The 23,497-nt window shown below is 41.5% G+C and overlaps 1 protein-coding gene across 5 annotated transcripts in view; it reads right to left on the reverse strand.

Annotated features, from left to right (window-relative positions):
• Positions 1-23,497, reverse strand: part of CDC27 (cell division cycle 27) — a 65,270-nt gene that overhangs the window by 33,434 nt on the left and 8,339 nt on the right. For 4 of the 5 annotated variants that reach the window (XM_060202508.1, XM_060202507.1, XM_060202506.1 and 1 more), the window contains exons 2-8: positions 20,637-20,712; positions 10,129-10,276; positions 7,071-7,196; positions 5,224-5,321; positions 3,855-4,009; positions 3,536-3,747; positions 1,942-2,056 (exon numbers count right to left, since the gene is read on the reverse strand). In XM_060202508.1, the coding sequence (XP_060058491.1) occupies positions 1,942-2,056; positions 3,536-3,747; positions 3,855-4,009; positions 5,224-5,321; positions 7,071-7,196; positions 10,129-10,276; positions 20,637-20,712 (930 nt within the window). The remainder of the gene's footprint in view (positions 1-1,941; positions 2,057-3,535; positions 3,748-3,854; positions 4,010-5,223; positions 5,322-7,070; positions 7,197-10,128; positions 10,277-20,636; positions 20,713-23,497) is intronic. The other variant, XM_060202509.1, reaches the window with a different exon arrangement.

A 23,497-nucleotide genomic window follows, 5' to 3' on the forward strand; every position in this document is an offset into this window, starting at 1 on the left:
TAGACACAGCGCCCCAGGATGAGTCACTGCATTGTGACTGAGCCCCGGCACCACAGGGGTGACATAGCCCCAGCAGTAGTTCTGGTGTTGTGCTGTCTCTTCCTTCCTCTCTCAATGAAAAGTGAGCCAAGTAGCAGTGAAATCACACCTGTGCGAGGCACAGGCTTGCTGAAGACCAAACAAATTCATCCATTTAAAAGTGACTCATAGGGGCCAGGCAGTAGTGCACCTGGTTAAGTACACATATTACAGTGCACAAGGACCCAGGTTCAAGCCCCTGGGCCACGCCTTCAGGTGGCAAGCTTCATGAGTGGTGAAGCAGGGCTGTGGGTGGTTCTCTCTCTCCAATAAATAATCAAAAAGATAGTTCACATAGGTCTGGGGAGATAGTATAATGGCTATGTAAAAAGACTTTTAAAGCCTGAGGCTCTGAGGTTTCAGGTTCAATCCCCAGCACTACCATAAACCAGAGCTGAGCAGGGCCCTGGTCTTCCTATGTCTTTTCCCGTATCTCTCTTATATAATACTGTGGTGCACTGTTCTTACTATTAAGAATATCATTCTTACACTATTCTTGGGGCTCCTATTATCACTAGTTAAGAAGCTATTATAGTAAAAACCTTTGTAGACACTTGGGAAGTTCAGGAATGTCTAGGAAGGTAAAAGGATTGTATCAGTCATTCACTTACTAGTGTTGTTTGTTTAGGTTTGTTTCTTAAACATCTACTGAGCAAGGCAACAGGCCCTTTACATACATAACCTAATTTAATCCTCAAAGAAGCTAGTCTGCCTTATAGACATGTGTTAAACAAATGGCAATGACAATAAGATCTCATAAACTTGTACGCTTGGAGACAGCTCACCCAACAGAGGGCGCATTCTACCACGTACAAAGCTCTGGTTTTGGACCCCCAGAACCTCACAGGAGCACAGGGGGAGCTCTGTGAATGGAGATTGGTGTGCGTGGCCATTTCTCCTTCACCCCTGCCCCCCCATCTGAATTTAAAGGAAAGAAAAACGCATCAGGAGCAGGTGTGAGGCCCTGGCAAGCAAAACAAACCAAAACTCAACTTGATGCAGTATTTACTATAAAGACACACATTTACAAGAGAATTCTTTTTCCTGTTATTAAGAAGTCAGTTAAAAAAAATAGTAGCAAGCACAAGTGAAAAGTACTCGTAGAATTTCAGCTACTTATATTAAAAGTGAAGAACAGGGAGTCAGGTGTAGAGCAGTTAAGTCCAAGTGGCACAAAGTGCAAGGACCAGTGTAAGGATCCTGGTTCGAGCCCCTGGCTCCCCACCTGCAGGGGAGTTGCTTCACAGGCAGTGAAACAGGTCTGCAGGTGTCCTTCTCTTTCCCCCTCTCTTCCCCTCCTTTCTTCATTTTTCTGTGTTCTACCCAACAATAATGACATCAATAACAACAATAATAAAACAATAATGGCAACAAAATAATAAATACATAAATATTAAAAAACGTGAAGACTAAATCTCAGGTTTGTTTTAGAAAAAGGGAATTACAAGTAAAAAACCAATATACTGAAATATACACTGAATTATATGACCTTACACGATCAAATGAATGGCTGTGTCCTAGTACAACTAGGAGGCTATAGTTATAATGACTTTTTATATTTAAATCAACAATCTTAAGACAAGAGCACTATATACATTGAGTCTACTCTGAAATTACCTTTAAAAGACTGGAGACTTTTTTAAAAAACAATCTATTCACCGAGAGAGAAAATGATACAAGAGGGAGACAGTGAGCTCTGAGCACTGGCTCAAGTCGGGCTGGGGACTGAAAACAATGCCTCTGAGGCCCACGGCGTGGAAGTCGCTGCTCTAGCAGACTGGGTCATCTCCCTGACCCAGACTGGGATTTTAAGCCCTTCCTCCTCCCCCCAGTACCAAAAACTGTATTACACATGGGAAATACCTTTTTAGAAGGGGCTCCAGTGGATGGCACGTCAATTACAGAAGGTGTGTTAGTGTAGTTTTGTAAATAGGATCCATCTCCAGGACTTGGGGTTTCTAATGGCAAAATCCCAAAACTGAGAAGAGGTTGAAATCAAGGTGTCAAAAAGTCATCAAGGCATATATAAAGCAGCAGTATACTTAAATTAGAAGGTCTAAAAGGAAGAGAATGGCAAATCAGTCTTGGGGGCAGATTAAAAATAAGCTGTGAATGTAGACTGTTCCACCCACCATGATTAAAATGAAATAAGGAACTAAACTGAGCAGAAAAATGAAATATGGCTTGTAAGAGCTAAGATCCAAGCGGTCAAATTACTCCACATACTTGGAATTCATAGAATTTACACATTATTTAAGAGAAAATGTCTATAAGACAAAGAATTACTCTGTGGACTCAATAAATTGTTATTTAACAGTCCCCTGGCCCTGGAACCCAATTCACAGAGTCTATTCTAGCATATAATTCTTATCTATCTTCTGGGCTGATTTCCTGTATATATTAATACATATACTTTAAGTAATTTTGTCAAAGTTATCTTACAGGTATCAATCCTTCCTGTTTCATTATTTAACAATAATCACTGCTATCACTCAAGGTAATTCCCATAAACACTCAAACATTTGGAGACTCACTAATATTTACTAATATGTAGTCATAGAGAAAATAGTTGTTAATGCATATATTAGCTGAACATGTCATATTTAGGAGGTTTTTTTTTAGAGTATTTAGCCTCCGAGATCGGGCGTGTTCAGGGTGGTATGGCCGTAGACTTTCTTAACGTATTTAAAAAAAATTTTTTTAAATATTAATTTTCCCTTTTGTTGGCCTTGTTGTTTTATTGTTGTAGTTATTGATGTCATTGTTGTTGGATAGGACAAAAGAGAAACAGAGAGAGGAAGATAGACACCTGCAGATGTGCTTCACCACTTGTGAAGCGACTCCCCTGTATGTGGGGAGCCAACTGGGATCCTTGCCCTGGATCCGTGCCACCTGTGCTTAATCCGCTGTGCTCCTGCCCAACTCCCTGTATCTAGGAGTTTTAAATTGTTCTCCAGTACTAAACATTCCATTTTCAATCACAGGGGTTGTATTATTTATTTTCTGAAAACAATATTGACTTATTTCCTCTATTTCCATAACAATCTAGAAGCTGCTATTCATAGTAATTTACATTACTTTTTTTTGCCTCCAGGGTTATTGCTGGGGCTCGGTGCCTGCACTATATATCCACTGCTCCTGGAGGCCAACTTTTCCCATTTTGCTGCCGTTCTTGTTCTTGCTGCTATTGGATAGGACAGAGAGAAATGAAGAGAAGAGGGGAAGACAGTGAAGGGAGAGACTGACAGACACCTGCAGACCTGCTTCACCACCTGTGAAGTGACTCCCCTGCAGGTGGGGAGCCGGGGGCTCAAACCCAGATCCTTGCGCTGTGTGCCATGTGTGCTTAACCTGCTGCGCTACCGCCTTGCCCCCTTAATTTATATTACTCATGTGTGTTATTTTAAAGATCATTTGATATTACAGTACACGTTGAAGTATCTTTTCTTTGTCTTACCTTGGGGTTAATGGGCTAAGAGCAGCAGGTCCTCCTAATAAGCTTCGGCCAGTTTTTGGTTTATTTTGAAGCTGTTTAGATAATACGGACGTCCCCGTTCCAAGAGGGACAGTATCTGGTGAAATTACAGCTGAATCAATATAAGACACTGAGGAGTCTGTATTCAAGGAGTACTTTGAATTGGAAGATTCTAAATTCAATCTGTTTAATTCCTGAAAACAGAAAATTTCTACCATGTCATTTGTGATACATTATTCAGCTCAGCTCATTCTTTTTTCATTTTCATAACATACTAAAAACTAGATCCTGATACACTTACAATTGTGTCCTGGGGTGTTTCCATAAGAACTGTCTCAGGCTGCCTGTGAGATAAGCTATGATTAGATACTATCGTTGTACAAGTGTTGGGCAGACAGTTGCTAAAGTTTTGTAAAGATGTCAATTTAAATGTTTGGTCAGGATCTGGCTTTTCACCTGTAAAAGAAATAAGTTTGCTTCTGAGGAAATGCTTATGGGAATAGGTCTTACTCAAGAGTCTTAAGGTTTTACCATCTGTTTTACTCAAATTTACCTTCCCCAAACTTACCCCACTCAGTCTAAAAGTTTTACACTCTAAGGTAAAGGTGTAAATTTAGAAAACAAATTCACCTATAATGGATACTGACTTTAAATAAAACAAGTCATAGAAAAATGTCATTTTTTGTTCATTTTAAAGCAGAAAACTAGATTTAATTTGTCCCAATGTTAAGTAAGGAGTGAGGGCGGAGAGCTGAAATCACTAGAAGTTAGTGAAATTTTAAGACTGGCCAATTTTATGTACAACAGTATTTTAAAATAATTCCTCGCCCTACATATTGGGACAACCTCACTTTCCTATTTACTGAGACTCTCTCTACATGTCGTCACCACCTTATTTATGCAAGTTTCAGCTTTTTTTGGTTGATATTTTTATTCTTTAATGAGGATAGGCGGTGAGAAAGAGAAAGAGAGAGATGCAGGAGGGAGAGGGAGAGATCACTCTACATAGGCTGCTGGGGGTCAAACTCAGACCTCTAGCTTGGTAGTCCAACACTCTGTCTACTGTACCACCTCCCAGACCACAAGTTTCATTTCATTTTTTAAAAGTTTATTTTTTGCCTTTTTGTTACCCTTGTTGTTTATTGTTGTTACTGCTGTCCTTGTTGTTGGATAGGACAGAGAGAAATGGAGAGAGGAGGGGAAGACAGAGGGGGAGAGAAAGACAGACACCTGCAGACCTGCTTCACTGCCTGTGAAGCGACTCCCCTCTGCAGGTGGGGAGCCGGCGGCTCGACCGTGATCCTCATGCTGGTCCGTGCGCTTTCCGCCATGTGCACTTAACCTGCTGTGCCACCTCCTGGCTCCCACAAGTTTCATTCTAAGTAGTCTAGTCATTTCTTCCCTCATCCAGATTTGACTAGTATTTGGTTTTTACTATTGACTAGGTTTTGACTAGTATTATAATATAACTCATTCTAGAGGACACAAGGTCTCATTATGCCTGAAACACAATTCTACTGATTCTACATTTTAACTAACCTATATCTTGAAAAAATATTTTCCTTGTGAATAATTTCCACTCTCCAAAATTAAGGTGTGTGTGTCTAAGGGGTGGGGTGGGGAGAAGTAGAAAATGAGGCATCTTCCTCCAGTCATTGCTACAAACCTACCTATTTCACACAATGATTCAAAGGGGGACCAGAGGAAAGGATTTAAACTAAGGCTCTTTTGGTAACATTCTGATCCTTTGGCAAGCCGATCTGTTTTGCTGTAAAAGACAAACAAATATATTACACAAGCTACAAAAACCAAAACCAAACCCAAACCCATCCATGCACTTAATAGTGGTGCTAGGAATCCAACCCGGGGTCTTAGACAGTATAATTCCACCTCTGATTTTGGACATCCATAGTCCCAGGCACTAATTATAATGAGCTTCTGGAGCCTTACATACATTCTGAGAGGGCTCCTCTCAGTGCTCCCTTAAATAACCAAGCTCCCTTCTTGGCCATGCTCTAATCTCTATTATTTAAGGCAGGTTCGAGTAAAAGTCAAGTGAGGCACCAAAGTGAAAGACTCTGGGATGGGCGGGGCAGGGCTCAGGTCCTAGAACATAACGGCAGAAGAGGACCTAGAGGGGTAGATTATTATGTGGAAAACTGATAAATGTTATACATTTACAACGTACTATATTTTACTGTTGACTATAAACCATTAATCCCCCAATGAAGAAAAAAGTCAAATGAGAGCAAAGAGAACATTAACTAAAAATAAAATAACTAAATAAACATGTTTTGCTTGAGCATTAAACTTGCTTTTTAAAAATTATTATTATTTACTTATTGGATAGAGAGAGTAAATGAGAGGGAAGGGGAAGGTAGAGAGGGAGAAGGGGACACCTGCAGCTCTGTTTCAAAATCTGTCTTAAAAACACGGTTGTCGGAGTAGGGCGGTAGCGCAGCGGGTTAAGCGCAGGTGGCACAAAGCGCAAGGACCCCGGTTCGAGCCCCCGGCTCCCCACCTGCAGGGGAGTCTCTTCACAGGCGGTGAAGCAGGTCTGCAGGTGTCTGCCTTTCTCTCCCCCTCTCTGTCTTCCCCTCCTCTCTCCATTTCTCTCTATCCTATCCAACAACGACGACATCAATAACAACAAGAATAATAACTACAACAATAAAAAACAAGGGCAACAAAAGGAAATAAATAAATATTTTTAAAAAAAAAAACACGGTTGTCTAGCTGTAGTGAGCAACAGGTTTCAAAATTTGAGTAAATGACAAGAAAGAACATATCTTCATTATTATGTATGGTCGTTTTATTTTATTTATTTTTTATCAGAGCACTGCTCAGCTCTGGCTTATGGTGGTGTGTGCGAGTGGAAGGAGGGGATTGAACCTGGGACTTTAGAGCCTCAGGCATGAGAGTCTCTGCATAACCACTATGCTAGCTCACGCCCCCCCCCCCCCGTCCTTTTATTAAGAAATTTCACTGAGTCAAATAACTTAGTCAAAGACATTCTCAAAGTTAAACAAAACAAAACAAAAAGCTACTCTGCAGATGCAAGGTGGTTCAGCAGTAGAGTATACATCTTGCGTGCATGATATCCTGAATTCATCCTCCAGCAGTGTTGGAGACAGTTCACCTAGTAGAGTGCAGGCTTTATCATGCCCCAGCACTGCAAGGGTGCACCACAGACAATACCCGGAGACGCTGTCTCTATTGGTGGTGGGGCAAGGCTGTAGTCTCTCCCTCTCTCCTGTCTCTCTCATTCACACACTCTCTTAAGAAAAAAAACAAACCAGGATGGGAAGTCAAACAATAAAGGAGTCTCTTTCCTCAGGGGTGTCATATACATGAGCCGATCTGAGATCATCTCTCTGTACCTTGTGTCAGACAAATATAAACAAACTAAAGGTAGTTAAAGGTAACAAACTAAACACAGCTCAATGTAGAAACCGCAAGCAACAAAGCATTCCAGAACTGGGGATACTCTCCTGGCAAGTCGATCATTCTCACTTACCAATACACATGTCCCAGCAGTGACAGAGTGAAGCAAGCGGAGTCACCAAACTCAGTAACAATATCATCATGGCTTTTCTGCTTATTAAACACTCCACCAGATAAGATCTGTTCCCCTTCTGCAAGCCTGAAAGATGAATTTACAAACTGAAAAGAAGCAAATATAAAAAGAACCACACACAAAGACCATCTTTAGTTAGCACTGAGCTTTTTCTTATAGAGAAGATAGTTAGCTCATGGTCCCTTAGACAAGCAGTAAGCTGTACCTAGAATCATTTGGATGGCTGGGTATTTATGATGCTAAAACACATTCCTGCCTTGAAAATGAGGACCACTCAAATCTGGACTCTATGTAGAAATCTAGTCCAAGCAACACACACACTACTCAGGTCAAGGAAATGGAAGGAAGGAAGCTTCCGTGGAGGGAGACAAACGAATAGTTTCACTGAGTGGTGTGCTAGTCCTTTTTAGTTCCACAATTCATGATGGGAATGCATAAACAAATGAAACAAATGAAACAAGACTGAGATTTCAATTAAAAGCTGTATATCTGGAATAAGTAGATACCTAAACGGCAGAGGATATTCCTTGTGTGCAAGTCTGGGCTCAGTTTCTGAAACTGTACATGCCAGAGTGGTGCTCTGATCATTTGGTCTCTCATTAAAAAAAAAAAAAAATCCCCAAATTGAATGGCTAGGGGATCATACTGAAAGCTCACTGGATAGGGTGCAGGACAAGATACCAGTGCTGATGACTCTGTCTGTCTCTCTCTGTATGAGAAAGTACGTAGCAATGGGAAAATCCTACATACATGAGTCTCAGGCTCTACTCTACCCCCCACCCCCAAATACTGCATATCTAATGGCTTCAAGCAGTTTTGTAGTTTATTTTGGATAAACAAGAGGGCAGCTGAAGGAATCGGGTGGTAGTGCAGCGGGTTAAGCACAAGTGGCTCGAAGCTCAAGGACTGGAGTAAGGATCCTGGCTCAAGCCCCCGGTTCCCCATCTGCAAGGGAGTCGCTTCACAGATGGTGAAGCAGGTCTGCAGGTGTCTGTCTTTTATCTCTCTCTCCCCCTCTCTGTCTTCCCTCCTCTCTCCATTCTCTCTGTCCTATCCAACAACAACGACATCAATAACAACAACAATAAAAAACAACAAGGGTTAGGGGTCAGGCAGTGGCGCAGTGGATTAAGTGCATGTGGCGCAAAGCGCAGGGACCGGCATAAGGATCCCGGTTCGAGCCCCCGGCTCCCCACCTGCCAGGGAGTCGCTTCACAGGCGGTGAAGCAGGTCTGCAGGTGTCTGTCTTTCTCTCCCCCTCTCTGTCTTCCCCTCCTCTCTCCATTTCTCTCTGTCCTATCCAACAACAACAACATCAACAATGGCAATAATAATAACCACAACAAGGCTACAACAAGAAGGGCAACAAAAAGGGGAAAAAATGGCCTCCAGGAGTGGTGGATTCATGGTGCAGGTACCGAGCCCAGCAATAACCCTTGAGGAAGAAAAAAGGAAAAGAAAAAAAAAACAAAAAAAAAAACAAGGGCAACAAAAGGGAAAATAAATATATAAAAAAAAACAAAGAAATTTGTTGTATGCTTTACATTGGGTTGTTCTAGCTCTCCCCGTCAAGAAAATTGGTTCAGTCCTGCTAGTTTTCGCAGGCCCGCTTGTCCCCGCCCCAAGAAACCCCGAGAGAGTTCCAGAGTGACAGAGTTCGAGAGTTCTTGGCGCCGCCATGTGAGAAGGATGCAGGAGAGTTCTGTTTGGTGATTAGTTTGGGTTAGTTTATGAATCGTTGTTCCTGAATAAAGAAATACAGCTTCCCTGCCCAGCCGTGTGTCTTCGAGTCTCTGTTACCCGCCTGTGAAGCTAGCCCGGCCAGCTGGAGCCTCCGAATTTTAACAACAGAAATGTAAAAAGAGTTAATGTATAAAGCCATACAAATTGTTGATTAATCATGAACCTAAAGGCAGAGCACAAGGATCGGCATAAGGATCCCTGTTTGAGCCCCCAGCTCCCCACCTGCAGGGGAGTTGCTTCACAGGCAGTAAAGCTGGTCTGCAGGTGTCTGTCTTTCTCTCCCCCTCTCTGTCTTCCCCTCCTCGCTCCATTTCTCTCTGTCCTATCCAACAACGACATCAATAATAACTACAACAATAAAACAACAAGGGCAACGGAAGGGGATAAATACATAAATATTAAACAAACAGAAAAGAGAAAATAAGAATTGGTGACTAGGGAGAATGCACAACTGGTGGTGTATATAGGACTGGCTCAATGTCTTGGACCACATGTTCAGGAGAGGTGCTCTGCCCTTCCCTGATCTCATGAATTTCTCTCTCTCTCTCTCTCTCTCTCTCTCAATACTTTTAAATTGTCTTTATTTATTATTGGGATAGACAGCCAGAAATTGAGAGTGATGGGAAGGTAGAGAGGGAGAGAGATAGATACCTGTAGCCCTGCTTCACCACTCATAAAGCTTTCCCCGGGCGGGGGTGGGGGGAGGACCAGGGGTTCGAACCTGGGTCCTTGTGCACTGTAATGTGTGCATTCAACCAGATGCACCACCACCTGGCCCCTGAATTTCTCTATCTCACATGCAACAAATCAATCTTTAAAGAATGATAAAGCTAGCTAGGTGACTTTCATCTCCTGGGCCTCACTACTTCATGTTGACAGTTTCAGAAGTGCATGTGGAGAGCGTGGTGGAGCATGGGGGGAGAGGAAAAAAGAGGGGAGACCTCACAGCACTGATGCCTCCTCCAGCGTGGAGAACAGGCTAGAACCTGGGTTGTGTGCACGACAAAGCTGGCACACTATCCAGCTGGCTGTCTTGGTCCATGTTTCTTTAGGTTTAAGGTATTTATTAATGTAACACTGAAGTCTCTCCATTACAGAAATAATGCCACAGGTATTAACCTTTCAACTATCACTGAAATGAGATAAATCTCTACCTCCACAAGTGAGGGAAGAAAGTTCAAACCACCAACAGAACTAAAACTCTACAGTCCATGTTAACAGAACAAAAACAGGTTGAAAAGGCTGAAGAGCTTACTTGCTGAGATCGACACAGCACTTTGCAAGCAGGTATTTGCACTGTGGAGTAACACAGCTGTGTCCTTTCAGGAGTCGGTAGGCTTTATAAGCCTTTCCTGAGCGGTAATAGCAGGTCGCCAGCAAAAACAGAGCTTCTTCTGAGTGGACTGCAAACACAAAGAAAAGTCAGTTTAGGCATATATATATATTTTAATTTCTTTATTGGGGAATTAATGTTTTACATTCAACAGTAAATACAATAGTTTGTACATGCATACCATTCCCCAGTTTCCCATTTAACAATACAACCCTCACTATGTCATTTATCATCCTTCATGGACCTGTATTCTCCCCACCCACCCACCCCAGAGTCTTTTACTTTGGTGCGATATGCCAATTCCATTTCGGTTTCTACTTCTGTTTTCTTTTCTGCTCTTGTTTTTCAACTTCTAGGCATAGTTTTAATATGAAACAATCACCTATTATTTCACATTTGAATCAAGGAGAAATACTTGGCTTACAGAAAGACTATTTTCCCAGGTGCTGATCACCTTCTTTCTACATGGAATGGGAAAAATAAGATTACAGCAAATCATGCATGTCATTACACACACACACACACACAGAGACTTTTAAAAATACATTACCAAAATTTTGCTTTTTTATTTAAATTTTTATTATCTTATTTATTTATTGGATAGAGACAGTAAGAAACTGAGAGGGAAAGGAGAAATAGAGAGGCTGAGAGACAGAGAGAACCCTGCAGCAATGCTTCACCACTCGTGAAGCTTTCCCTCTACAGGTGGGGACTGGGGGCTCAAATCTGGGTCCTTGCACATTTTAAAATTATTATTATTCAATTATTAAATCCTAAATATTTTTTTACATAAAAAGGGCCTGATTGAAAATTTTAGTATTTCTCTAGAATGCCAAATATAAGCTAAATTATATAAAAGATAATTTAAGAGAATAAAAACTGAATGCCTACATCATTTTAACACTGACAGATGTGATATGTATAAAGTATCAATGTATAAATGTATGTATAAAGTAACAATAGCTCACAACCATCCAGATCATTCTATAGAGTCAACAAAAGGAAGAGAAAGAGGGGAAACCACAAATCCACTGGACTGAGGGGTTGCATCAGCATGGAAGACAGAGAGGGGGAGAGAAAGACAGACACCTGAAGACCTGCTTCACCGCCTGTGAAGTGACTCCCCTGCAGGTGGGGAGCTGGGGGCTTGAACTAGAATCCTTACGCAGGTCCTTGGGCTTTGAGCCATGTGCGCTTAACCTGCTGTGCTACCACCCGACTCCCAAAAGAAAACTTTCATTGGATAGAAACAGAAAAATCTAGAGATAAAGGGGAGAGGGAGAGAGAGAGAGAGAGAGAGAGAGAGGGAGACCTGAAGCCCTGCTCCACCACTCATGAAGCTTCTTCTGCAGGTGAGGACCAGGGTCTTGAACCTGGGTCCTTATGCATGCTAAGGGGCGCACTTAACTGGGTACAGCACTGCCTGGGCTCCTAGAAAAAGAACTTCTTGGGCCCCACTTCAGATCACTAACTCAGCAATTCTAGGAGTGGGGTCCTGCAATTAAATGTTGTGGGATACATTGGATCGACCTTCTCGTGGTGCATCCTGTGAGTACCCATTCATTGGGGAAACTGACGATCCTTCCTAGCTGACTGAATCCACATGGATCCCAGTCACTTTCAAAGCCAGCAACAAGCAGCTCCTGACAGCTTTCAACCTGACGCTGTTGACTGGCTACGGAAGAAGGGCAAACACTAGAAGAAGAAGAATTAAATGTTGTGGCACAGCCTTCAGGTGATTCTGAACATTTTTGTTTTTAACCAAAGCCTTGTTCAGCTCTGGCTTACGGGTGTAAAGGGGACTGAACCTGGGATTTCCAAGCCCCAGGAACGAGAGCACCTTTGCATGACCATTATGCTGTCTCCCCCACCCAATTCTGAGCATTTTAAAGTTTGAGAAACCACCATTCTAACATGTAAGATAAATGTGCCATATCTTTCTCGAAAGTTTACTCTTAAGAGTTGGGATAGGATTCGACTTCCAGAGGCGGAGCTACGAGCAACAGATCGCTTTCTCTCCTCTCCTCTCCTCTCCTCTCCTCTCCTCTCCTCTCCTCTCCTCTCCTCTCCTCTCCTCTCCGGGATCAACTAGGAATACCAAAGGAGACCACCCGGGACCGAAACAAGACAGGACTAGAATGACCACAGGAACCCAGTAAATGACCCATGAGTACAAACACATGTGGCTGGTGACAGGAGAGAGGGGACTAAGGAGAGATTAAGTGACTGCTAACAGTTCAGCAGTTTATCAGTTGAGACACCACCTCCAGTCTGCTCCACCAACAAGGGGACAGCTGAAGGGAGGAGAGGACTCCCCAAGTGCAACTCTGAGTCTTCATTGCTACCACCCTCAGAATCTGGAGCAGCGACAGGAAGGGACACCAGGGGACAGAGATCTAACCAGGAAACTCAGAAGACCTATACCTCGGTGGCATAGCTGAGGGGCTGTGAAAGTCTCTTTGCATAACCACTGGATTATCTCTGCCACACCCTGCTTTATCTCTTGGTCAGGAGTCAGTGATTAAGCTAAGAAGCCTACTGACAGTTTAAAAGCCCTCAGGCTCCCATAGCCTACAGGGAAGGAAAAAAAAAAAAAGAAAGAGGCTTTTAAACCACTGAGCTCCAACTCAGGGATTGAAAAAACTGTTAACTTCCACCACTGTGAACCCTTTAATTAACTTACTTAGACACAAGTCAATCCAGGCAATAGTGATCTATAATTTGAAAAGTACTGATAAAGGGAACTCATAACATAATATATGAAATGGTTAAAACAACAAGAAAAAATATTGGAGAATCGAACCAGGACAAGAGTCCAGCTAAAAGTCCTCCAGAGGGTGAAGCACAAAAGAATGAGTTCAACATCCAAACATTAGCTAAGGAAATAATAACAGGAGTGAGTAAAGAATTTGAAAAAATTGTAATCAGAAATGCAGGAACAACAAATGAGAATATGGAAGAAAATACTAATTATCTCATGGTTATTAGAGAGCTGAAAGCTGAAATCGCTGAGCTAAGAATGCAACTAGCTGAACAAGTTAAAACAGTATCAGAGCAAGGCAACAAAATAGATGAACTCCAGAAAACAATAGAGGGGAGAGAGAATAGAATCAATGAGGCTGAAGACAGAATTAGCAAGATTGAGGATGAATTAGAGACAACTAAAAAAGAAGTAAGAGATCTCAAAAAGAGATTAAGAGATGCTGAAAACAACAACAGAGTACTATGGGATGACTTCAAAAGAAACAATATACACATTATTGGCTTACCAGAGGAAGAAAGAGAAGGAGAGGAAGAAAGCATTTTCCAGGCCATAGTAGCTGAAAACTTCTCTAGTCTAGACAACATCAAAGACATAAAAATTCAATAAGCACAGAGGGTCCCAAACAGAATTAACCCAGACCTAAAGACACCAAGACATGTCATACTTAGAATGGAAAGGAACAAGGATAAAGAAAGGATCCTGAAGGCTGCAAGAGAAAAACAAAGAGTCACCTACAAAGGAAAACCCATAAGATTAGCAGCAGACTTCTCCATACAAACACTACAGGCCAGAAGAGAATGGCAAGATATCTATCGAGTGCTCAATGAGAAAGGCTTTCAGCCAAGAATACTATATCCTGCTAGACTGTCATTCAGACTAGAGGGAGGCATCAAAACCTTCTCAGACAAGCAAGAGTTGAAGGAATCAACCATCACCAAGCCTGCCCTGAAAGAAGTTCTGAAAGGTCTCCTATAAACAACCAGACCACCACAAATAGGACATATATCAAAACACTCTAAAACTCTATAAGAATGGCGTTAAAATATCTTCAATCTTTGATATCAATAAATGTCAATGGCCTGAATTCACCTATTAAAAGACACAGAGTAGGAAGATGGATCAGAAAACACAACCCAAAAATATGCTGTCTACAGGAAACCCACCTAACTCAACAAGACAAACACAGACTTAAAGTGAAAGGATGGAAAACTATCATACAAGCCAATGGCCCACAAAAAAGGGCAGGAACAGCTATTCTCATATCTGACATGATAGACTTGAAAATAGGTAAGATTAAAAAAGATAGGAATGGACACTACTTAATGCTCAGAGGATCAGTCAATCAAGAGGACTTAACAATTATTAACATCTATGCACCCAATGAGAAGCCATCTAAATACATCAAACTTCTACTGAAAGAGCTACAGCAATATATTAACAGTAACACAATCATAGTAGGGGACTTCAACACCCCACTCTCTCAACTTGACAGATCATCCAGGCAGAAAATCAATAAATACATAAGGGAGCTAAATGAAGAGATAGATAAACTAGAACTATTGGACATTTTCAGAGTCATTCATCCCAAGAAACTGGAATACACATTTTACTCAAATCCACATGGATCATTCTCAAGGATAGACCATATGTTAGGCATCAGCACAGAGACAGCATCAGCCAATTCAAGAGCATTGAAATCATCCCAAGCATCTTCTCAGACCACAGTGGAATTAAACTAACACTTAACAATCAACAAAAGATTAGTAACAGTGCCAAAATGTGGAAGCTCAACAGTACACTTCTTAACAACTTCTGGGTCAAAGAGGAAATCAAGAAGAAATCAAAATGTTTTGAGACATCAATGAAAATGAAGACACAAGCTATCAAAATATTTGGGACACAGCTAAAGCAGTCCTAAGAGGGAAGTTCATAGCTATACAAGCACACATTAGGAAACAAGAAAAAGCACAAATAAACAGCCTGATTGCACATCTTAAAGACCTAGAAGAACAACAACAAAGGAACTCTAAAGCAATGAGAAGGACAGAAATCACTAAAGTTAGGGCAGAAATAAATAACATTGAGAATAGGAAAACCATACAAAAGATTAACGAAAGGGAGTCGGGCTGCAGCGCAGTGGGTTAAGCGCAGGTGGTGCAAAGCACAAGGACCGGCATAAGGATCCCGGTTCGAACCCCGGCTCCCCACCTGCAGGGGAGTCGCTTCACAGGCGGTGAAGCAGGTCTGCAGGTGTCTTTCTCTCCTCCTCTCTGTCTTCCCCTCCTCTCTCCATTTCTCTTTGTCCTATCCAACAACAACAACAACAATAATAACTACAACAATAAAACAACAAGGGCAATAAAAGGGAATAAATAAATAAAATAAATATTAAAAAAAAAAGATCAATTAAAGTAAATGTTGGTTCTTCGAAAGAGTAAACAAACCGACAAACCTTTAGCCAGACTCACAAAACAAAAAAGGGAGAAGACCCAAATAAATCGGATAGTAAATGAAAGAGGAGATATCACAACAGACACCGCAGAAATTCAACATATCAAGCAAGGCTTCTATGAACAACTATATGCCACCAAGCTAGAGAACCTGGAAGAAATGGACGATTTCCTAGATACCTACCAACTTCCAAAACTAAGTAAAGAGGAAGTGGATAACATGAACAGGCCCATCACAGCTAATGAAATTCAAACAGTTATCAAAAATCTCCCCAAAAATAAAAGTCCTGGACCAGATGGTTTTACCAATGAATTCTACAAAACCTTCAAAGAAGAACTAATACCTCTACTTTTAAAAGTCTTCCAGAAGATTGAAGACACTGGAATACTCCCAGCCAGCTTCTATGAATCCAGCATCACTCTGATACCAAAAGCAGACAGGGACACAACCAAAAAAGAAAACTACAGACCAATATCTCTGATGAACATAGATGCTAAAATGTTGAACAAAATTCTAGCCAACCGGATACAGCAGTATATCAAAAAGATTGTTCATCATGACCAAGTGGGGTTTATCCCAGGCATGCAAGGTTGGTTTAATATACGTAAATCAATCAATGTGATCCACCACATCAACAAAAGCAAGACCAAAAATCACATGGTCATATCAATAGATGCAGAGAAAGCCTTTGACAAAATACAACATCCCTTTATGATCAAAAAACTACAAAAAATGGAAATAGATGGAAAATTCCTCAAGATAGTGGAGTCTATATGTAGCAAACCTACAGCCAACATCATACTCAATGGTGAAAAACTGGAAGCATTTCCACTAAGATCAGGTACTAGACAGGGCTGCCCACTATCACCATTACTATTCAACATTGTGTTGGAAGTTCTTGCCATAGCAATCAGGCAGGAGCAAGGAATTAAAGGGATACAGATTGGAAGAGAAGAAGTCAAACTCTCCTTATTTGCAGATGACATGATAGTGTACATGGAAAATCCTAAGGAATCCAGCAAGAAGCTTTTGGAAATCATCAGGCAATACAGTAAGGTGTCAGGCTACAAAATTAACATTCAAAAGTCAGTGGCATTCCTCTATGCAAACACTAAGTTAGAAGAAATTGAAATCCAGAAATCAATTCCTTTTACTATAGCAACAAAAACAATAAAATATCTAGGAGTAAACCTAACCAAAGAAGTGAAAGACTTTGTATACTAAAAACTATGAATCACTACTCAAAGAAATTGAAAAAGACACAAAGAAGTGGAAAGATATTCCATGTTTATGGGTTGGAAGAATTAACATCATCAAAATGAATATATTACCCAGAGCCATCTACAAATTTAATGCTATCCCCATCAAGATCCCAAGCACATTTTTTAGGAGAATAGAAAAAATGCTACAAATGTTTATCTGGAAGCAGAAAAGACCTAGAATTGCCAAAACAATCTTGAGAAAAAAGAACAGAACTGGAGGCATCACACTCCCAGATCTCAAACTGTATTATAGGGCCATTGTCATCAAAACTGCTTGGTACTAGAACATGAATAGACACACTGACCAGTGGAATAGAATTGAGAGCCCAGAAATGAGGCCCCACACCTATGGACATCTAATCTTTGACAAAGGGGCCCACAATGGGTTGAAACATGCAGAAGAATGAAACTGAATCACTGTATTTCACCAAATACAAAAGTCAATTCCAAGTGGATCAAGGACTTGGATGTTAGACCACAAACTATCAAATACTTAGAGGAAAATATTGGCAGAACTCTTTTCCGCATAAATTTTAAAGACATTTTCAATGAAACGAATCCAATTACAAAGAAGACTAAGGCAAGTATAAACCTATGGGACTACATCAAATTAAAAAGCTTCTTCACAGCAAAAGAAACCACTACCCAAACCAAGAGACCCCTCACAGAATGGGAGAAGATCTTTACATGCCATACATCAGATAAGAGTTTAATAACCAACATATATAAAGAGCTTGCCAGACTCAACAACAAGACAACAAATAACCCCACCCAAAAATGGGGGGAGGACTTGGACAGAATATTCACCACAGAAGAGATCCAAAAGGCTGAGAAACACATGAAAAAATGCTCCAAGTCTCTGATTGTCAGAGAAATGCAAATCAAGACAACAATGAGATATCACTTCACTCCTGTGAGAATGTCATACATCAGAAAAGGTAACAGCAGCAAATGCTGGAGAGGGTGTGGGGTCAAAGGAACCCTCCTGCACTGCTGCTGGGAATGTCAATTGGTCCAACCTCTGTGGAGAACGGTCTGGAGAACTCTCAGAAGGCCAGAAATGGACCTACCCTATGATCCTGTAATCCCTCTCCTGGGGATATATCCTAAGGAACTCAACACATCCATCCAAAAAGATCTGTGTACACACATGTTCTTGGCAGCACAATGTGTAATGGCCAAAACATGGAAGCAACCCAGGTATCCAACAACAGATGAGTGGCTGAGCAAGCTGTGGTATATATACACAATGGAATACTACTCAGCTGTAAAAAATGGTGACTTCACCGTTTTCAGCCAATCTTGGATGGACCTTGAAAAAATCATGTTGAGTGAAATAAGTCAGAAACAGAAGGATGAATATGGGATGATCTCACTCTCAGGCAGAAGTTGAAAAACAAGATCAGAAAAGAAAACACAAGTAGAACCTGAAATGGAATTGGCATATTGCACACAAGTAAAAGACTCTGGGTTGGGTGGGTGGGGAGAATACAGGTCCATGAAGGACGATAAATGACATAGTGGGGTTTGTATTGTTAAATGGGAAACTGGGGAATGTTATGCATGTACAAACTATTGTATTTACTGTTGAATGTAAAACATTAATTCCCCAATAAAGAAATAAATTAGAAAAAAAAAAAGAGTTGGGATAAGGGGATTGGGCAGTAGCACACATGGTACAAAGCGCAAGGACCGGTGTAAAGATCCCAGGTTGAGCCCCTGGCTCCCCACCTGTGTGGGGGGGGTCATTTCACCAGTGGTAAAGCAGGTTTGCAGGTTCTATCTTTCCCTCTTGCTCTTTGTCTCCCTATCTCTCTCGATTTCTCTCTGTCCTATCCAATAGCAATGACAACAATAATAAAAACGACAACAAGGGCAATAAAATGGGAGAAACAGCCTCCAGGACCAGTGGATTCGTGTTGCAGGTACCGAGCCCCAGCAATAACCCTGGAGGCAAAAAAAAAAGGAGTTGGGCGATAGTGAAGCAGGTTAAGTGCAGGTGGCACTAAGTGCAAGGACCTGTGTAATGATCCCGGTTCAAGGCCCCGGCTCCCCACCTGCAGGAGAGTCGCTTCACAGGCAGTGAAGTAGGTCTGCAGGTGTCTATCTTTCTCTTCCCATCTCTGTCTTCCCTCCTCTCTCCATTTCTCTCTGTCGTATCTAATGACAGCAACAACAACAACAACTACAACAATAATAACCACAACAATGATAAAGCAACAGGGCAACAAAAGAGGAAAAAATAGTCTCCAGGAGCAGAGGATTTGTGGTGCAGGCACTGAGCCCCAACAATAACCCTGGAGGCAAAAAAAAAAAAAAAAAGAGTTGGGATAATAAAATGTCATGTGGCAGGTAGGGAAACAGCATCAGGCTGTCATGTCTGAGCTTCCTGGCTCGCTTCCCAGCCTCAGGCTTGAGGGCCTCTTTGCCTCACCATCAAACTATCGTCAGGCGCTCTCACATAACTTTTTGATCATATGCATATAAAAATATATACATATATAGAATCCTTTGGTTCATTTTATGATCTTCTACAACGTTCTAGTATAAGCAATATGCAGTGAGTAATATGCATGTAGCGTGTGTAAGAAATTTGGGGACACAACTGTTGTTGGAATGTGCAGCGTTAGCTGCAGGAGCCAAATGTTTCTTGTTACTTTATAAGTTTTAAAAACTTCTGATTGGGAGTCAGGCGGTAGCGCAACAGGTAGTGCATCTTCTCTACATTTGTTTACATTCTAAACTTCAGTATTCACTGGTTTTTTATAAGTAGTTACCAAAGCAACAGGCGAGATTATGATAAAGCTGCATGAATACAACCTTGTAAATAGAAATAAATTTTGAGCATTTGAAAAAATGCCCAGTTGCTCTCAGTAACATAACAAAAATGTGCCACAAAATACCTGACAATTCTCAGGCAAGCAAAGACATATTTAAAGGGCCAGCTGTAATGTTAACATGACTGTGAAGTCTGTCCCTGTCAGTAAAATCCAAGACCATACTTCTCTCCCCCATCCTCTCTATAGATCAACACTGCTTCACCACTTACAAAGCTTTCCCCTTGCAGATGGGGACCCAGGGCTCAAACCCGGGTGCTTCAGCATTCTAACATGTGCACTCAACCAGAGGTACCACCAGCCGCCCCCAAGATCACTTCTCTTTGTTAGGTTATTAATTTGGCAAAAAGTAGTATATTATAGATGTGATCCTACTCTTCCACTCATAAATTCTATTTTAAGACTATGCAATGAGTAAATATATAAATCTACATCTTAAGGAAAAATCACAGTAACTAACAACAGAAACAAAACAAACTACCAGAGCACTTATTACAATGCCAGAGGTTGTGCCAAGGGCTTTAAACATGTTCTCATTTTTCAGGGTTTTTTTTTTTTCCTAGTTTATGACTTAAATTTTTTTTAAACAAGATTTATTTTGGATACAGAGGAAAATGGAGAGGGGAGAGGAAAATAGCAATACCTGTATTCCTGCTTCACCAATTGTGAAGCTTCCCTCCTGTAGGTGGGAACTGGGGGCTTAAATCTGGATCCTTGTGCACCATAATGTGTGCACTCAACCTTAATTCTTGAATTCTATGAGGCCCTTATTACTATCTTTATGTTACAGACAAGAAACTGGAATACGCAGACTTTAACTTGCTCAAGTACACCGGGTTAGGGCTAGTTCTGAGGCAGCATACTATCTAAATATACACGCTTAGCCACAGAATATAGACCAAGTAAATGGAAACCTTGTGGAAAAAAAAACCCTGCAGCAACTGTACAGTTATGAAAACCAACATATAACTGAGGTGTACAGGTCCAAGGTGAAGTTTTTATAAATTAGTGTCAAACAAAGAAAAGCAAGTGATAACCAGAATCTTGTCAAAATCATAAAAAGTGATGGAATTTCCTATCTTACTGATTTCGGATCCCACAGAAAACACTACAGACCTTCTGCATACAGCCGTTCTGCAAGGAACACCGCATCTCGGTAAGCGTAGTGGTTTAGTGCTTGCCATATGGCAGCCTGCAAGTGAAAGAAAAAGAACATGAATTCCAAGGTGAACTATTTTAAAAAATATTTATTTGGGGGAGTCGGGCGGTAGCGCAGCAGGTTAAGAGCACATGGTGCAAAGCGCAAGGATGGGAGTAAGGATGCCGGTTCGAGCCCCCGGCTCCCCACCTGCAGGGGAGTCGCTTCACAACCGGTGAAGCAGGCCTGCAGGTGTCTGTCTTCCCCTCCTCTCTCCATTTCTCTCTGTCCTATCTAGCAATGACAACAACAATAATAACTACAACAATAAAACAAGGGCAACAAAAGGGAATAAATAAATATTAAAAAAAATTTATTTGACAGGACAGAGAGAAACTGAGAGGGGAAGGGAAGGCAGAGGGTGGCACCTGATGCACTGCTTCAGAGCTAGTAACTTCTGCCCCGCAGGTAGGGATGGGGCTTGATTCCCAGTCCTTCTATACTGTAACGTGCTCAACCAGGTACACCACCGCCTAGCTCAAGGTGACTGTGAACGTGGTGCCTTGAATATAATGCTCAAGCCAACGTCCCTAATTTCAGTGAAAAGGCTTCAGTGTTCAAGTGCAAACTCCCCCGTGTTAATGAAGGCTTTTTGCAGTAGTGCTCTCAATATGCCTGACGTCCTCAGCTCTCCATGGAGGCCTCCAAGGCCTCCGTGCATGTATACTTTCTCTTTACTGAAGAAAGAGGGCTGTCCTCACCTATGCTTCGAATGTCCCTCTTTAGACTCAGTTTAAACAGCATTGTAATCCATAAGTCCTTGGTTGACGGCCAACTCTTAATTTTTTAAATGTGACACAAGGGAATGAACTTACAGCCTGCTTAGCACATATGAGACACTACTGAACGCCTACCCCTCCTTTTTTTTCCCTTTCATTTTCTACTTATACATACAAAGAGAAGGAGGGGGAGAGGGAGAGGGAGAGAGAAACAGACAGATGAAAGAGGTGGAGTGACAAAGAGAGTCACCACAGCACTACCCCACCATGTGTGGAGCTTCTGAGTGCAGATGGTGCAGGGCTTGAATACTACAGAGTTCTGAGACACAACGGAATCTTCTCTTCTGCTGTAACATGGATAGAATCCAAGGGTATTGGGAGTCAGGCAGTAAGTAGGTAGTGCAGCGGGTTAAGCGCAGGTGGCGCAAAGCACGACGACCGGCATTATGGATCCCGGTTCGAGCTCCTGGCCCCCCACCTGCAGGGGAGTCGCTTCACAAGCGGTGAAGCAGGTCTGCAGGTGTCTGTCTTTCTCTCCCCCCTCTGTCATCCCCTCCTTCTCTCCATTTCCCTCTGTCCTATCCAACAACAAATGACATCAGTAACAACAACAATAATAACTATAACAATAAAAAAACAAGGGCAACAAAAGGGAATAAATAAAATATTAGAAAAAAATTAAAAATTAAGAGGAAAAAAAAAGGAAAAGAATCAGAGGGTATTGTGTTGAGTGAAATAAGCCAGAAGGAGAAAGTGAAATACTGACCATCTCACTCATAGGTGGTACTCAAGAAATAAAACAAGGACTACTATGGGGTGGCGCCTCAGTGGACTGTAGCCTATCACAAAAGTGGGGCTCAGGAGGGGCAGGAGAAGAGTGCAGAGGGTTGTCAGGTTTTGTGGAGACGTATCCCTATGACGGCAATCATGAAGATCAGCATCTCCTCAAATAAAGTCATACAAAGGTTACAAAAGTGGCACATTCGAGAGCTCTAGAAGCTCAGTAGGTGGCACAGCAGGCAGAACACTGGACTTGCAGGCTTGGGGCCTAGAGTTCAATTCCAGGTGCTACATATGCCTGAGTGATGCTCTGGTTCTCCCATAAATAATCAAAACAATTTTTTTAAAAGAGCTCTATCCACTTCTAATTTAAAATAAAGATTTACTCACAACATACTTCTTCCATCACTAACTACTCAGAAGGTCAGAAAGCAAATTCCAGAACGCCTAAGAAGTAGAACTTGTCACTCCTTCCATCACTGTTTTTTCCCGATCGCCTAAAAGTTCCTGACTGATGGGATCTCTCTGGTGGTGGTGATGAAGGATTCTCTAAACACTACAAACTGGTAGGTGATACCAGTGGGTTATTCATCTACCTTCAACCTGCCTCCATCAGAACACCTCAAGAGTTCTACAAACCAAAGCCACATGGATGAAGTGTTACTAAAATTCTACTAATTAAAGTAATGAATTAGTCCTAAGCTGCATTCATTAAAAAGATTCATTAAAAACTCAAATTGTTGAGTTTCCCTATGTAATGTAGAACTCTAATTTAATTTAGGTCTACACCAGTGGTTCTCACTCTGGATTGTTTTGCCTTCCCTCCATGGACACTCTGCAATGTCTGGGGCCATTTCTGATTATCATAAATCGCAGACAGAAGTCAGCGAGGTTGCAAAACACTAGAATAACAAACAGGAAAGTGCTTGCTTAAAATGAATGATGTCAAGACTGAAAAACATGTAACTGCATTATTTCAGCATAGCCAGATTTATCCCAAATCATGTTTTTTTCCCCCTTTCCCAAAATACCAGACTTAATCCTGAAGAAGTCCTTTTACTTAACTCATTCAAAAATCTAGAATGGTCCCAGTCTTCTCAGTCTGGCTGGCTGTTACGTTGTCAGTACATAAGCCTGACTTTACTTAGCTAGCAAAACTTCTCTTCCTTTTCTCAATTCCCATCCTAGCCAGGACTTTAATATTTTGCTCTTCTCTTACTGCTAAACACACCATCTTTAATTTTGTACTTCTGCTCATGCCATTCCATCAAGAATAACAT

Source organism: Erinaceus europaeus, chromosome 12 (assembly GCF_950295315.1).
Source record: "Erinaceus europaeus chromosome 12, mEriEur2.1, whole genome shotgun sequence".
Taxonomy (NCBI): Eukaryota; Metazoa; Chordata; class Mammalia; order Eulipotyphla; family Erinaceidae; genus Erinaceus; species Erinaceus europaeus.